The sequence below is a fragment of the Trichosurus vulpecula genome, chromosome 7 (assembly GCF_011100635.1).
Source record: "Trichosurus vulpecula isolate mTriVul1 chromosome 7, mTriVul1.pri, whole genome shotgun sequence".
Lineage (NCBI taxonomy): Eukaryota > Metazoa > Chordata > Mammalia > Diprotodontia > Phalangeridae > Trichosurus > Trichosurus vulpecula.
Window position 1 is genome coordinate 72405710 of NC_050579.1, and position 17796 is coordinate 72423505.

At 37.3% G+C, this 17796-nt stretch overlaps 1 protein-coding gene across 1 annotated transcript in view; it reads left to right on the forward strand.

Annotated features, from left to right (window-relative positions):
* Positions 1–142: 142 nt before the first annotated feature.
* The window catches only part of SASS6 (SAS-6 centriolar assembly protein), a 27922-nt gene continuing 10268 nt past the window's right edge, over positions 143–17796 (forward strand). The window contains exons 1-12 of the mRNA XM_036767912.1: positions 143–215; positions 6926–6986; positions 9939–10018; positions 10398–10502; positions 11664–11835; positions 12514–12579; positions 13729–13848; positions 14206–14397; positions 16372–16566; positions 16662–16751; positions 16834–17013; positions 17354–17435. Coding sequence (XP_036623807.1) covers positions 151–215; positions 6926–6986; positions 9939–10018; positions 10398–10502; positions 11664–11835; positions 12514–12579; positions 13729–13848; positions 14206–14397; positions 16372–16566; positions 16662–16751; positions 16834–17013; positions 17354–17435 — 1408 coding nt within the window. The 5' untranslated portion in view covers positions 143–150. The remainder of the gene's footprint in view (positions 216–6925; positions 6987–9938; positions 10019–10397; positions 10503–11663; positions 11836–12513; positions 12580–13728; positions 13849–14205; positions 14398–16371; positions 16567–16661; positions 16752–16833; positions 17014–17353; positions 17436–17796) is intronic.

The following is a 17796-nucleotide window of genomic DNA, read 5'->3' on the forward strand; positions in this document are numbered from 1 at the left end:
TCTTCCCCGCCCTCTCCCCGCCCCTCTCCGCGGGAGCCCAGCGCCAAACTCAAACTGTGCGGAGCGAGCTTGGGGCTCCTCGGGAAGCGGCGACGACCTCGCGGTACTGGGCGGGGACGGACCGTTCTGAGCCTGGACGGGTGGTCCACCATGAGTCAGGTTCTGTTTCGGCAGCTGGTCCCGCTTCAGGTGAAGTGCAAGGACTGCGAGGAGAGGTGAGGGAGTGTTCTCTTCGGTCCCCCGGGCCCGGCGAGGCTGAGGCCGTTGGGGGCAGGCGCTCAGTTTGCAAGATGGCGGCCGGGAGGACTTGCCTCGTCGCCGGGAGGAGTCCAAGCCTGGGTCCGAGGAGTCCGTCGGGGGACAGCTTTGTCCGATGGGGTTCCCACTCCTGAGGCAGGGCGGGCGTCGAGGGTCTGATCCCAGGGTTCCCTCTAGGGACCAATTGAAAAAAAGAAAAAACTACTAGTAGCTAAAGATGACTTAATTTACGAAGCGCTTTAACGTTGGCCGAGCGGCATCATCTCATTTGAGCTCCGCAGCTTCCCGCTGAGGGAGCCGGGCTCAGCTTTATCGGCTCCTCTATCCCGGTTTTACGGAGGAGGCCACCGAGGCCCCGGCGGGGAGAGTGACTTGCCCTGGGGTCTTTTAAAAGTGTCGGGGGGCAGGATTTGAACTCGGTTCCCGCGCTCCACCGGCTAGGCTCCTCCAACTAAGGATGTAATGAATGGATCCGAGTCGGTTGGAAGCCGGTAAAAGCAGCAGCTCCTCCGGCCAGTTCTGTTTGTTTTTTTAAATGCCATCTAGTGCCTCCTTCGGTTGCTCTTTACTGTGGCTGGTGATAAACAGAGTTTTAACTGAAAGGCAAACAGGAGTGTTGAACCCGAAACTTGAGGGGCTTCCGAGAAGGGAGATAGATTAACGTGCTAGGAATATAGGGGGAAAATATGTATATTTTTAAAAATGTATCCAAGAGTGTGGAAACATATTACATACTACAGAATTAGATCTGGTCTAGGTAGATGGTAAGCTCCTACATGGAACATCATAAATTCTCTGAAATTAGTTTGTTTTTTAAAATCTTTGTAGCCTCAGCGCACAGAGGCTGCACTGTTTGCCAGGCCTGTTGATTGATCGATTGGATCACTCGTCCTTCGGGATCTCCACGTCAAGGGGAGCTAGGAAATAATAGGTTTAATGCCAAAATGATGCAGTTCTCTCTCCTACAAAGGCAGCAAGGTAAAGTGTAAGGCACACCTGTTCTGCCCTCAGGAGAGAGCTATGTTTGAATCTCATCTCCGACCCAAGCTGCGTCCTACTGGACCAGTCACTTTTCCTCTTTGATTCATCTGTAAAATGGAGATAATGCTGGCCTCGCCTGTGTCTGTGACAGACAATGCTTTGAAAAAAATCTGGAAGCTAGATGAAGGTTGGAATTAGTGCTATTATGTTCACAAACTGATGGTCAACCTTGAGCAAGAAGAAAGAAGAGTTAGACCTGAGCCAACTTTCAGATACAGTGTAACTGAAGGTATTTTTAAATGGAGTCTCGAATTGAATTAAATAGGGATTGAAAAAGAAGTTATAACTGTATCTTTTTGTGTTAGAAAAACCCTGGAAATTTGAGGTGAGGCTGTTGGTCAAGTCAAAATAAAATCCGTGGGTATTCCAGTAAAGTGATGCTAATTCTTAGGATCATAGGAATTTGAACCTGTTTGGCATGGTGAATAGAGGGGCTGGACTTGGAGTCAGAAAGACCAGATTCAGACTGCCTCACATATTCATGATCCTGAAGTCACTTAACCTTTTAGTTCCAGTTTCCCCACCCATAAAATGAGTAGTGAGTTCCCATGTTAAAGTTCTATACAAACCTTATAATACCATGCTGAATAAACGTGAGCTATCTAGTTCAGTGATCCACCTTTTATACAGCTTAAGGGAAGTGAAGGAATCTTCTGTTCCTGTTCCAGTGTTTTTCTCCCAAAACCACTCTGTTTGGAGGAGATATGATTATTTAACAAAGAATTTTTTTTTTTGCTAAATATTAGGAGGCTTAGCCATATATAATACAGAGCACTTTTTGTACAGTTGTGCATTGTTCAGAATGTGAAATATTATATACCATCAGTCATTATAAATACCATAGCACTATGCTGTGAAGACAGTATAGTTTATATAGTTTTCAGGATTGTTTCCACTGAAAACACTGGGGCTTGACCACACATTTCTCGGGATTCTTTTAATTATGGTCACCAGGCTTAATTTGTTTTGGTTTCATTTCCCTAATACTGAGCACAAGGGACTAGATTTTGGGGACATGAAAAACAATGTGCTTAACTTGTTTGGGGGAAAGGGAATACTATGATACTCCTAGAATAATATGAAAAGTAGCTTATGGCAGGACTTGATAAATTTGCTTTAAATCTAAGAGCTAACTAACTCCAAAATTTATGAAGTAGGTGAATTTTTCAGCTTTTAAGGAAAGGAAAAAAAGACAGTGTATTGGAGAAAATTGGTTCCTAACTTTAAGAGGAGACCCAGATTAAAGTTAGTACATCTGTATAGGAGTGTTTCTCCAAGGTTTAGTCATTCAACAAGAATTTAAACATTGGAAATATGTTTTGTATGACTGCACATGTATAACCTATATTGAATTGCTTGCCTTCTCAATGAGGGAGGGAAAGAGAGGAAGAGAATTTGGAACTCAAAATTTAAAAAAAAATGTTTTACAAGTAATTGGGGGAAAATAAAATACTTTTTAAAAAAGGATTTAAGTACTGGGGTACAAAAAAGGGCAAAAATAGAGTCTCTGCTCTCAAGGAGCTCACATTGTAATTGGGGGTTGGTTGGTTGTTATCCTCGTCCTTCATTCTCGAAGAGGACCAAAATGACATCACTATGCTAAAGTCAAGTTTCAGTGTGTCTGGGTGTGGCTGATCAAGACCAATAAGAACTCGGAATGCTCTACCATAGATTGGGCACGGATAGTCCAAGTGAACATTTGGGGTAGAATCTCTAAATCTGCACATCCTCGGTTTCCTTTGAACTGTTTCAATTCTGCTTTGCTCATAGAGCACAGCACTTTCTCTGATGAGGGCATGCTATGCTGAGCGGTCCTGTGCCAGTGTCATGTCACACAATCAATTCCAAAGTTCATAAGAGAGATCTTGAGAGTGTCCTTGCAGGGCTTCTTCTGACCACCATGCGAGTGCTTGCCCTGTGTGAGTTCTCTGTAAAATAATCTTTTTGGCAAGCATAAGTTTTGCATTCAGACAATGTGGCCAGCCCATCAGAGTTGTGTTGTCTGAAGCAGCATTTGAATGCTTGGCTGTTTAGTTCAAGAAAGGACCTCAGTGTCTGGTATCTTATCCTGCCAGGTGATCTTCAGAATCTTCCTAGGACAATTCAAATGCAAGCGATTCAGTTTCCTGGCATGGCGTTGGTAGACTGTCCGCATTTCATAGGCATGCAACAATGAGGTCAGCACAAGAGCTCTATAGACCTTCAGTTTGGTAATAAGTCTAATACCTCTTCTCTCCCATATTTTCCTTCGGAGTTGCCCAGATGCTGAGCTAGTTCTGGCATTGCTTGCATCAACCTCATTATCAATGTATACATCCCTGGAAAGTATACTACCAAGGTAAGTGAAACTATCCACAGCGTTCAGAACCTATCCATTTGCTGTAACTGATGGTTCCACATATGGATAGTGTGGTGGTGGCTGATGGAGCACCTGTGTTTTCTTGGTGTTAAAGTCAGGCCAAAATTAGCACAAGCAGCAGAGAATTGATCCATACTTCATTGCATCTCAGCTTCAGAGGCTGCATTGAGTGCACAATCATCTGCAAACAGAAAATCATGCACCATCACTCCCTCCACTTTGGTCTTGGCTTGTAGCCTTTTCAGATTGAAGAATTTATCATCACTGTGGTAGCTGACCTTGATGCTGTGTTCATTCTCATTGAAAACATTTGACAGCATGGCTGAAAACATCATGCCAAAAAGCACGGGAGCAAGTACACAGCCTTGTTTCACTCCATTGGTGACTGGGAAAGCACGAGAGCATTGTCCATTATCCAGAACCCCAGGGGAGCATGCCATCATGAAATTGAGGTACAATGCTGATGAACTTCTGGGCAACCAAATTTCAACATAATTTTCCATAAGCCTTTGTGACTGATAATATCAAAGGCCTTAGTCAGATCTACAAATGTTGTGTGCACACCTCTGTTCTGTTCCTGGCATTTCTCCTGAAGTTGTCAGGCAGCAGACGCCATATCAACCATTCCTCAGCCCTTTCTGAAGCCACACTGGCCCTCAGGTTGATATCAGACCATCTTCCTGGTGAAGGATCAGCCTGTTAAGGAGAACTCTGGCAAGAATCTTGCCAGCAGTGACTAAGAGAGGAAACCCCCACCCCACCCCTCGTGATGGTCACAGGACAGTCTATTTCCTTTACCTTTATAAAGATGGACAACGGAGGCATCCTTGAACTCCTGGGGGATAACCTCCTCTTGCCATATAACCTGGAAAGTTTCAGTCAGCTTTTGTATGAGCGATGGACCTCCTACCTTGTAATCATGTTTTTTCTGGAGTGGCCGCAGTGAATGGGCAGCGCTGTGAAGCTGGTGTAGGTTTTGCAATCAAAACCAATCTAGTCAACAAGCTTGCATGCCTACCGAAAGGAGTGAACAACAGGCTTATGACAATGTGATTGCCGCTTGCAGGAAAATGTCATGCCACCATCATCAATACCTGTTCTCCCACCATGATGAACCCTGATGAGGTCAAGGAAAAATTTTATGAAGACTGAGAGACCCTTATGACTTGGAGGAGATAGTGTACAAAGGACTATGTACACACAAAATAGAGACGGTGCAAATGTATGGTAATCTCAAAGGGAAGTTACTAACCTTTGCTGGAACCTGGAAAGGTCTTCTATAAAAGGTGGGATTTGAGCTGAATCTCGGAGGATGCAAGTAGGTGGAAGTGAGGAGAAAGAGCATTCCAGTCATGGGAGTCAGAAAGGCACAGAGAATTATGTTCCAGGAAGAGCAAAAAGGGAGGTGTTTTTGCCTGGACCTCTCCCCTCGTCTATGTCTTTTGGCTTTGATGGCTTCCTTCAGGTCTCAGCCAAAGTCCTACCTTCTTCCCCCTGAGATTATCTCCAGTTTATTCTATATATGTCTTCTTTGTACATACTTGTGGATTTTTTTGCGCATTGTCTCCTCTAGTACATTGTGAGCTCCTTAAGAACAGGGACTTACTATTTTTTGTTGTATCCTCAGTTCTCAATACAATGCCTGGCACATAATAGGCAGTTTTATACGTGAAAATATAATACATGAAAAAACTAAGATAGAGCGGACAAACAACTTGCCCAAGATCAGACATCATGTTATAGATCCAGAGTTAGAACTTCAATCCTGACTGCCAAATGTGCTTTACTTTACAGATAAATTATATTGTAAATTGGATTATAAATCAGATTATATTGGAATCTCCTAAGTAAACAGTACCTACTCATTTAGAACATTGTTTTTATTTATTTTTAAAATTTATTTTTCAGTTCCAAAGTCTCCCCTTCCTACCCCCTCAACTACCCATTGTGAAAGCAAGAAATATGATACACATTATACATATGAAGTCATGCAAAACATTTTTCCACATTAGCTATGTTGCAAAAAAAGCAAGAAAAATGAAGTGAAAAAATACTTAAATCTGCATTTAGTTCATCAGAAAAAAAACAGTTTTAAATGTCCTCATAGAAAAAAAGTTATTTTTTTTTCATTTAGACAGTTCTTAGCTTTGTTGTGATAGATATTTATTTTTCAACTCCTTGCTTTTATATGATAATCTGATTTAGCTATTAATTCATTTCATCTTTATGATGTGCCACTAGTACATGCAATAACTAGCATTCATACCCCTCTTAAGATTTGTAAAGTACATTTACATATTTCATTTCATGTTATCCTCATAACAACCTTGTGAGGTATATGCAGTAATTCCCAATTTTACAAATGGAGAAACCGAGGCAAACTGCAAATGTGACTTGCCTAGGGTCATACAGTTAGTAAATATCTAGCAGGATTTGCCCACCATGGTGTACCCTTATCAGAGAAGGTGCTGTTCTCTATGAGCAAAGCAGAATTGAAGTAGCTCACAAGAAACAAATTTAGAGAATCCACCCCAAATGTTCACATGGACTGTTTGTGCCTGACCTGTGGTAGAGCATTCTGAGCTTATATTGATTTGATCAGCCATGGTCAGACACACTGTAACTTGACTCTAACAGAGTGATATCATTTGGGTCCTCTTCGAGAATGAAGGACAACAACCAACCAACCTTCTAGCAGGATTCAAACTAGGTCTTCCTGACTACAAGTCCAGCACTCTGTGCCCTAAACTATATTCATGTTTGGACAGTGCACAGAAAATAGATGCTTTCAGGTTACCTGTGTTCACAATATGTTTACGTGCATGCATGTATACGACCCATTCATGTACATGTGTGCAGGATGTTATCTAAATCATAAGGGGGAAGCATGTGAGTTAGATTTACTTTATGCAGATCAGCAAATACTTTCTATCTAGTCAGAGAAAGTTCCCAAAAAGAAGAGAGCTGAGATTTAATTGGCAGATTTTGCTGCTCATAGAGAGCCATGTGGGCCATCAGCCTTACATTATTTCATTTCGGATTTTGTTGGAATGGAGTTGAATTAGGAAAGGTTTGTAGGTGAGGATACTGAGGCCTAGAGAGATTAAATAATTTCCTCAGTTCACTCAGGCAATGCCACAACTCAAATTCTACCTCCTTTGTTGTTTTCCCTTTCTATATAACCTGTTAGAAATTTCTACCTAGTACAAATGGCAGCATTTAATCATTTTGAGTGTTTTTAACAGTTGTGTATCTGTTTTTAAACAGAAGAGTAAATGTTAGAGTGAGCATTGAACTCCAAGCAGTTTCTAATCCAGTTCATCGAAAGGTTGGTATTTCTCATTCATTTAATGATAACTTATATACTGGACAGCTAACTCATTAATTTCTTGTGTGTATTGAATTCTTTGTAACCATTCTGGTTTTTTTAAATTTTGGCCTTTTTATATCTGTTGGTTATAGAAATTACTTAGGATTCAGGGGTGTGGAACCTGCAGCCTCAAGGCCACGTGTGGCCCTCTAGGGCCTCAAGTGTGGCTCTTTGACTGAATGCATTCAGTCGCTTGAAGACCTAGAGGGCCACGTGTGGCCTCAAGGCCACAAGTTCCCCATCACTGACTCAGGTATTTAATAGAGATTATGCAGTATCTGTAAAAAGCATTCAAGTTGAGGGGCTTAGTGAAGGGGAAAGGGTTCCCTAAAAAAGGATCAGTTTCCGCTTATAGCTTGTTAGTATAGAAATATAGTTCTATTCTAGAAAATAGAATTCTGGAGAACAAACACAATAGTGTAGATGTGAGAATCAGACAAAAAGTACTGCAGAGGAAAATATTTCAGTTTGGGGATGTTTTTCCTTTTGGAAAAGTAGTAATTAAGAGGATTAAAGAATAATACTTAACAGAGCAAGGAAACCACAGTTACTGACACCTGCCAGCCTCATTTGAACTAGAAAAAATTGAAAACTAAGCAGTGACAAGGGCATAGAATATAGACGAAGGAATATAATCCTGCTCCTACACTTTGGATTACATAGACGTAGTCCTTGTATATGAGAGAGTACATTTTTGTCCACATGTTCTTTATCACACAGAGGTCCATTTCGTCTACCCATCATAGCTAAGACTTTTAAAGGCAATATCCAAAGGCCCCTGTACCAAAAATTTACTGATTCTGAATTTGTGGGGGCTTGAATCTAGGAATGAGACTGGAGCTGAGCCAAGAAGCAGCTTTAGGAAAGGTGGTTGAAGTTTTAGGCTTGATCTTTTGTATACCTAGCAAAGTTTCATGAGGTTAGAACAAAGACTAATTTAGGTTACAGGCCTTTATCTGATGTTTTTATACTTCCTGCTTTCCTCTTTATTCATAAGTAACCATATGCAACATAAGTAATTGGTATTAAGGATATTAAAGACAAAGCACCCCTCTTGCTAACTGGTTCCCTAATATAACCCCAGGACTACATACATACAAGGTCCTCAGAGCCTTTCAGCAGCAGTACTTCATAGCATTTTGGTCCAACCTGAGAAAGGACTTAAATAACATTGACTTAGGCACTAGCTATTCTGAGGAATAGTGAAGTTCAAATAGTCATGAATAAATTATTTAATAAATTTAATAAATTATTTTTCAAAACTTTTGCTCCATGCTGGCATCTTCTGTCATATCTTTCTCAATCTCTGCTGTAACCTTATCTCTCTATTTTCTTGCCTTTTACTAACATTCTTTTCTAATTCTCCCATCCATACCTACTGTGCTAAGACTGATTACTACAATGGTCAGTCCTCCATGCTGTAATTTTGAATTGCCTACAAAACAAACTTAAATCTCATAGTAAGAGACCATTGACTTGGGAATAGAGACAGACAGATGGGTCTCAAATGCCACTTTACCAGCCACCTGGAGCTAAACAGAATTGGTTCGTGTGCAACCCTAACAACCTGATATCTGATACCTTGTTAGAGAAAAAGGTTCCTTTTTTTCCTTCTCTTTCCTGAGGGGAATAAGTTAGTTGTCAGTCCTCTTGATTTCTTTGCTTAAAAGAGGACTGACAAAATCTTGAGTTCGGAAACTTAACCTTAGGCAAGAAACCTAACCTCTAGCCCTCACTTTCCTTATCTCTAGAATGAGGAGGTTGTACAGCGTGGGCTCTAAAGTCTGCTATTGCTCTAAATATTAAATATTCCCTTTAAGTTAGAATTGCCAAGTATGATACAGTTAGGAATAAAAACATATATGTGTAAAGATATGGTATCTTGCCACTAAGCTGTACCTGTGTATTCTTGAACCTCTCCTATAATTCTTTCACTCTTATATGGCTGTCAGATTAGATTGGCCATCCTACTCTAGGCTGGAATAAAGATTAAGTTAAAAAAAATAGAATTATCAAAAGCCTTGAATAACATAAGTGAGGAACTAGACCAAAAGTGATAGTTGTGATACCTTGATATTGGATGTGTCATAAGAGTTTTTGAGTTTCTTTTATTAGCTTTAAGTGAAGGCTGTCATATTCCTATATACTTTTTATTTATTTATTCTTTTGGAGGGGGGAATGCAGGGCAGTTGGGGTTAAGTGACTTGCCCAAGGTCACACAGCTAGCAAGTGTGTCGTGTCTGAGGCTGGATTTGAAGTCAGGTGCTACTAACTCCAGGGCTGGTGCTCTACTCACTGTACCACCTAGCTGCCCCAAGGCTCTCATATTCCTGAAATAAGAAGCCAAAGAGAGAAAAAAGGAATTTATTACACCCACAATTTTAGTCAGTGCTTCCCAAGTGATATAACTTGTATTTGTGGAAGGATTCCCAACCTGCTCTGACCTTGTGGTTATCTTTTGGCATATACATCTTCCCTCTCAATTAGCCTATTGTAAATGCTCCAGATGTAACCTTGAAGCATTACTCTCACAAGACTAGCTTTGAAAAGTAATTCCTTTAAGTTTATATCTGTAAAATTTTGTTTCTTGTTCCCCTGGGTAATATGTGAGATTCTGTCTCCCTTGTGAAGGCTGTAAACAAAAATGATTTCTCTGGCTCTGATGTAGTTGAAAACAACAGTTAGAACCCTTACAGGTTATTTTTCTAAGCTCTCAACCTATGTTTGAGCCATAATAAAGACATAGATTTTAATCTCTGCATCTGTTATTTTTATCATTCAACAGTAATTATCATGAGAACTCAGAATATTTTTCCCATATTAGATGATTTTACTTCTAAGAAAGAAGTAGTTAACTAAATTTGTAGTATCTGTATGCATTTAAATACTTAAAACAAATATTTCTCTTAGGATTTAGTCATTCAGTTGACTGATGATGCTGATCCATTTTTTCTGTATAACCTTGTTATATCTGAGGAAGATTTTCAGAGGTAAGTTGATGACTTAAGAATTTTCTTTGTTTAATCTAATTAAATTTGAATATATGCTCCAATTTCTTAATGTTTTATGGGTACATTGATAGCCTTTTTGAAACTTTTAATAAATTGGAATTTTCTATGTAATTTGGGGAAATTGTGGTGTTTATAAACCAATTCTATTCAGAATATTTGCAAGTTTATGAGAACATATATTCTTAGAGCATATCAGTATTCTACTAAAAATAGAAAAGCTTCAGCTTGAGTTAAATTGATCCTGATGACATTGAATACTATTGATTAATATTGCTAATTACTAAGACAAAATGTTAAAATTACAACATCCAGATTTTAAAATTTGCCTTTTCTTATCTCTGATTTCATATATATGTAGTTTAAAACTGCAGCAAGGTCTTCTGGTAGACTTTTCAGCTTTTCCACAAAAATTTATAGATCTACTACAGCAATGTACACAGGAACAAGGCAAAGAAATTCCACGGTAAGTCTCCTGGGAACACTGTGTTACTAAGCAATCTTAGATTAAATTTTCTTTTGAAAGACATTTCATGTAGCCAAGGTTTCTCCATTTGTTATGTATACCTCTGTCTTTTTTTTAAATTTAGCCTTTATTAAACCTAAAATTTCAAATTGTTTTTTTTAAAATCAATAGTAGTATATTCCCTTGAGTTCCCAAATCTGGATAAAATCATTGAAACTATTTTAACAAAAGTTTTATCTTAGGTATGTGTTGGGTTATTTGGTGTTTTTTTTTTTTTTAATGAAGGATGGAAGCACTTATATGGAAGAGAAAAGAATTTAGATAGGTCTGTTGTCAAAAATTCTTTTTAGAATATTTTTCCAAATGCAGTTTCATTTGTGTTATTTCTGTGAAACTTTTTAGAAAGCTAATTTGCTTTTTATTTGGCACAAATACCAATTTATAATGAAACCCATTTACATATTTATATTTGTGAAAATTTGATTTGTATTTAATCTAGCCTTATAAATGCTTTTCAGCCATATAAAAATAAAAATGGAGGCTAAATTTTAAATCTTTCAATTTAGTTCATTTTAATTAGGATTCAGTCTTTTTCGTGTATTTGTCCATAGGTTTTGCATTTATACAAACTGTACAATACACATTACAATTGCTGTGATAATCAAATATCTGTAATGTACCAAAATGTTTTTCAATGCATTTCTTTGTTAAAATGTTTATATAATGAAACCTTGAACTTAAGTGCCTCTCTTCTACTCCACCACAAACCCCTCAACCTCAAGGAACATTTTATTTTCTCTACTGATACCTTGGGATAGGACTGGAACTCTACAGATGTTGTTTTTGAAGAATTAGATGTAGAGTATGAGTCATTGCCTTATTTGTATGCTGGGAACAATTGTTAGCTGGTTTCTAGTTTAGGGCTTATATCATTGTACCTTCTTAACTGAAACTTTTAAGCCTTATGTTAATTTGGAAGCTAAAGGTTTTTCTTTGTCTCCCTCCCTTTTTAGTTTGTTTTTAAATATGTCAGATAGATACTGTTGTCAACATCCTGAGATATGTACTCTTATGTATACTCATTAAGGGGAGTGCCCTTGATTTAATGTCACAGCTCCACCACCTTGCTAAATATTTTAATGTGTAAACTTTCTTTTAAAGGTTTTTGCTACAGTTAGTTTCTACAGCAACCATATTGGATCACTCACCTGTATTTTTAAATGTGGTGGAGACAAATCCCTTTAAGCATCTTACACATCTTTCTTTAAAACTTCTACCCGGAAATGATATGGAAATAAAGAAATTTTTAGCGGGCTGTTTGAAATGTAGCAAGGTAAGGTTTGAATTTGCACACTGCCTTTCTGGGGTGTGTTTTCCTCATCTGTAAAGTCAGAGAAGTTAGACTAGATATTTCTAAGGTCCCTTCGCCTCAAAATTCTCTGATTTTGTTCTTTTTTAAATGAGTATGAAAGAACTACCATAAAATGTTCAGGAATGTGGATATTTGCTATTGTACAGTGTGTTTGAGAAAGTATAAAGAGATAGTTTAAAAGAGGCAAATTTCCATTTCATTTTTAAGTTTATTTTAGAATGTTCATTGTAGAGGAGATAGTGCAGCATAATAAAGAGGAGTACTAGATTAGGAGTCTGGAAAATGGTGTCTCAAAATTGTTACCAATTAACTCAGTGACCTTGAGCAAATCAGTTAATCTTTTGGTGCCTGAGTTATCCCAGTTGCCAAAGATAAATAATAAAGCTCACCCTACCTACTCCATCTTAAGTAAGGAAATATGAAAATTCCTTGAAAAGTATAAATTGCCATACAAACATAAACTGCTATTTCCTAGAGATAAAATAGGTATGCTTGGACATTTTCTGATTTCTTAATAATAGCTAGCACTCGTGTAGCACTTAAGGTTTGCAAAGCCCTTTGCATAACTCATTTGATCTTAGAAATGTTGTTTTGGGACCAGTACTTAAATTAAAATGTGATTAACTTTTTTTTTAATAGGAAGAAAAATTATCATTGGAGCAAACGCTGGAAGATGTTACCAGGCAGTTAAACTTTACACAACAGGTAATGCGGAGTTTTACTTTCTTTTTTAGTAGATCATTTTTTTAATACCTGCCAATTGTCAGGCTACTCCACCACAAAAGGACATCTGTTTTGTTTTTTGAAGGTGGAAAGAGAAAAGGCCAAATTTTGAAATGATTTGTCCTTAGTGCTTCCCACTCACTTTCATTCTATCTACCCCTTTCCTACCTTCTGCTATGCCTTGGCCCTTCATAAAGAACCCAGTGTCCTCAGGTTCTCCAGAATTCCTCTTTGCTACAAGAGAGACAATTCTTCTGGAATGGCCCTTCCTTGCTTTAGTTCCCTTTTTCCCTTAGTTAAAACTCCTCTTCTTTACTACATGTCAGGTATTTTAAGGAAAGTAATTTTATTAAACTAATCTTTATGGAATTTGAATGTTCCTCTGAGAGTATTTGTTCATAGACCTGAGTAAATCTCCCAATTAGTGAAATTCCTTGTGACATAGGGAAAATGTTTTTAGGTGAGGGAACCTTCCTTTAATCATAACATACAACTTCCTTCTTATTAGCAAAGCATCAATGGCGATGGTAGAAAGGGGGCTAGAAATACACCTGTCCTATTTCCTTTTTCCTCACCTTGCTGCTTCTGGGTTTTATAAATTTTTGGTTTTGGTTGTGAAGATAAAATGAGTTAACATGTAATGTGCTTTGTAAATTTTAAAGTGCTATGCTGTTATTACAATACCAACTGTTATTAGATCTGGTTCCTTTAAAGTTTTCTAAAGCACATTTACGGGCTACAGTCACTGTAGCATGAAGACTACTTCCTTATGGTGCAATGAAAAGAGCACTGGAAGTGAAGCTAGAGGATCTGGGTACAAGGAAGGGGACTACAAATCATTTCTCTTGTCTTCAACATGTAGGGAGAAAAGCATTATAGTTGTGTAATTTAATTCAGTAAACTCAAGGTCTAGCAAGCACTGATAATGTGCAGAGTACCATGTTAGGCATTGAGAATCGAAAGACTGAAAGAAGACGGCCCTTCCCATCAAGTCGATGATGCTTTAGAGGAGGGCAGGAAATGGAAGAGCTCTAGGAAAGCTTGAGGGGGGATTCAGTACTTGTCATTAATATTGCCATGTTATTCGTTCTTCAGTTACCTCTTTTAATATTTGTGTTTAAAACTGTACAGACACTATCAGAAAAGATCCAGGAATTAGATAAGTTACGAAATGAATGGACATCACACACAGCAGCACTGACAAACAAGCATTCTCAAGAACTGACACATGAGAAGGAAAAAGCCCTTCAGGTATGAACACAAAGGGAAATATGTAAAATTCTTAGTTAATGAAATGATCTGATTATGGTAATTCTAAAAGAACGTTTTGGAAAACAAAATTGAGTATTGTGTAATTAATATGACGATCAAACTTTGGCCCCAGAGGAAGGTTGAGAACATATGCCACCCTATTACAAAATGAGGTGTTATGCTTATGTCTGTAGCAGCTTTGACCTGTGAAATTGTTCCACAGGCTTAAGTTGAACATTTTTTTAAAATGGGGAAAGTTAATATTTTCAGAAAAGACATGTTCAGATATGTTTCTTTCGTATTTCGTTTTGTCTTCCCAATTTTTTGCTAATTATGCTTTCATTTATCTACACGTAGGCACAGGTTCATTCTCAGCAACAACATGAACAACAGAAAAAAGAACTAGAAAGCATACATCAAAGAAATGTTCATCAGCTTCAGAACAGATTGTCAGAATTGGAGGCGGCCAATAAAGACCTAACAGAAAGGAAGTACAAAGGAGACTCCACCATTAGAGAACTTAAAGCAAAACTCTCTGGTGCAGAAGATGTATGGAATACTTTCTTTTTGTAGTTGAAAACAGTGCTTTTATTTGGTAGATATTTATTTTATCACTTGTTAGATGTAATTGAATTATTTGCTTGTTTTGGAAGGGTGACAAATTCTGATGGTTCAGAGAAAAACTATAGAGATTCTAGAAATTATATTAAAAAGGCTTCAATAGAGACTCAAATAATAACATAATAAATTTTTTTCCTTTTAGTCAGGGTCCAAAGAAGCAACTGAGAAATATGGCTCTCTGAATTTGAAAGTGCTTATTTTCTTGTAGCTATTTTGAATTACTCAGGAACTTAGAAAGGACACTAGTTTTGGAGTCTGAGTATCTGGGTTCAAGCCAGAGCTTTGCCATTTACTAGCTATGTGACTTTGGATAAGTCACTTAATCTCTTTGGACCTCAGTTTCCTCATCCATAAAAATGAAGATGTTGGACTAGATACCCTCTAAAAGATTTTCAGTTCCTTCTTTTCCTGCTGTCACATAACTTTCTACCAAGACAGCTGGAAGTCACAGTCTTCCAGAGACTCAGTTTTCTCATTTGTAATATGAGGCTAACACTATTAAGTACTTCCTTTCCCCTAGGATTACTGTAAAGAAGTTGGTAAATCTTAAATTGTGATGTAATTGTGAGTTATTCATAAATACTTATTACTGATGAAGCAGTAATCAAGCTCCCTCCAAAACTACTCCAAACAAATCTTGAAAATATAGTTGTCCAAATCATGATAGGGAAATCCAAAAAATGTCAGTGACTCATTTTTCCAGCCTAAGGCATCTTAGGGAGACAGAGAGGTCATTAGACACTGGGGATGAGATCTGGCCAGGAATGCTGTGTGCAGAGCATTCCAGTGTAGGGAGAAGATGTGTATTAGGGCAAATGGAAGTCCCGGACCTGTACTGAAATACCTTGACAAGCACAGGTGCCAATAGACAGTTATTCTGCCCACTCTCCAGTTATGGGTCACTGATGTAGACATCTATACAAACAAGATGGGTTAGGGAACTGCTGACACTTTAACTTGACTCTCATCTGAACTTGGCAAATGAGAGAGAATAATATATATATATATATATATATACACACATACAGTTAGGTACAAAAGTAAATTTCAATAAGAAAATAGGAGGAAAAGGAGACAAAGACTAAAAAGGAATTAGTGGGAGTGTAGATTAAGAGAAGGATTATTAGGCCTAAGGAAAATAAACTAAGGATGTAGAAAAATAAAGCTCTTTTTGAGGTGGCAACGAATGAAAATCTGAGGGAGTTCCCATAAGCTTCAGAATGGCTGAGCAAAGTATAGTGTATGGATGTGATGAAATACTATTGTGCTATAAGAAGTGATGAAAGAGATGCTTTCATAGAGACCTGGGAAGACTTCTATGAATTGATACTGAGCCAAGTGAGCAGAACCAGGAGAATTTGTACAGTGATAATAGTATGGTTAAAGACAGTTTTGAAATTAGGCAGTCTGATCAATGTTATTACTAACTGTAATTTCAGAGGACTGATGATGAAACAGGCTACCCACTTCCTCATAGAGGTGAAGGACTCAAAGTGTAGAATAAGACATATTTTTTGTACAAGGCCAATATGGAGATTTGTTTTGCTTGCAAGTTTGTTTTGATGATTGAAAAAAAAAAGTATTGTTAAAAATGACGAGTTAATTCAGATAAATAAAATTTAGGTCTCAAAAAGTGCCTTGATTGTTATTGTTAAATAATAGTCTTTTTTTTTTAAACCTTATTAGTTTATTCCTGTCTGTTGTAGATTTCTGGTGACTTTTACTTAATTTGATTGTGTAAGGATTCTTTTCTTCTCATTATAAAACAGATGTAGATGCAGCACAAATTTTTTTTATGCTCTTTGATTACTTGTACTAGAAACTTTTGACTGGTTTATATTTTCAACCTTATTATCTCTAATTAGAGCCAATAAATATTTATAATAATTTTGTCTATTTTAGGAGTGCCAGAGGGCTAAGCAAGAAGTCCTCTCTTTGAGAAGAGAGAATTCTACTCTTGATGCTGAATGTCATGAAAAAGAGAAGCATATTAATCAGCTTCAAACTAAAGTAGCTGTTTTGGAACAGGAAATCAAAGATAAAGATCAGCTTGTTATAAGAACAAAAGAAGCATTTGACACAATTCAGGAGCAAAAGGTAGTGCATTAAAAAAAAATAATAAAAACACATTTGTAAGTTGCACTTTTACCATGGAGCACAAAGAATTAAAATTTAAATGTTCTAAAATTCAGGTAGCCCTAGAAGAAAATGGAGAGAAGAGTCAGGTACAGCTAGGAAAACTTGAAGCCACAATAAAATCATTATCAGCTGAACTTCTTAAGGTTTGTTTTAAGATCTTTAAGAGAATTTTATGTGTTCTATCGAATTAAGTTTAGAAGTGTATCTGATGAGACTATTTCACAGGCAAATGAAATTATCAAGAAATTACAAGGTGATATGAAAACTCTAATGAGCAAATTAAAACTGAAGAATACAGTTACAATTCAGCAAGAAAAACTACTGGCTGAAAAGGAAGAAAAGTTGAAAAAAGAACAGAAGGAGGTAGAAGATATTGGACAAGCTCTCCGAAATAAAGAGCAAGAGGTAGTGAATATTTAATGATTTTCAACACTATTTCCTGACTGTTTATGAAGATTTAATGTAGTCCTCTATAAATTGTAGCTAATGTTTAGGAATGAAAGTCTATGTTGGAGAATTTTTTAAAATTTCTTACAAAAGAATCTGATTGGATTGATGTTAAATATAATTAAACCATTAGCTAGAAATAATGAAATTGCCTGTTTGGTGTGAAAAGTCAGTTATTTTGACTCAGCATACATTACATTTTTATGTTTTTCATCATTTCGTTGGAATAATTCCTTCAGCATCTTAATCCTATTTTACTTTTTCCAGTACATGACTTAATTATATTGAACTATTTCAGATAAGCAAATTGCAAGAACAGTTAGAAGTTACAGTACAAAAACTTGAAGAGAGCAAACAGCTTCTGAAGAATAATGAGAAACGTAAGTTTGTTGAATGAAAATAGCAAATGTGTGGGTGTATGGCACTTTAAGGTTTTCACTTCTAGATATCCACTCCTAGCCTACCTGGTTGCTTGAAGACTGAATAAAACCTCTCCACTTTGGTTTTTGTACTTAAAGATTGTACTTCAATTTTTCTGCCCTCAAAGAATTTATTTTCTAATGAGGGGAAATAACATGTGTAACATATGTATACACATAGCATATAAGAAACGGCTATCATGGTTATGAGGTTTGGGGGGTGGAATACCCTTCTTAGATCAGACTGATTTTCTTCTTTTCTGTTAAGGATTCCTTTTCTCTTCCTCCTTGTGAATTCCTGAAACACTATGTTACTTTTCTT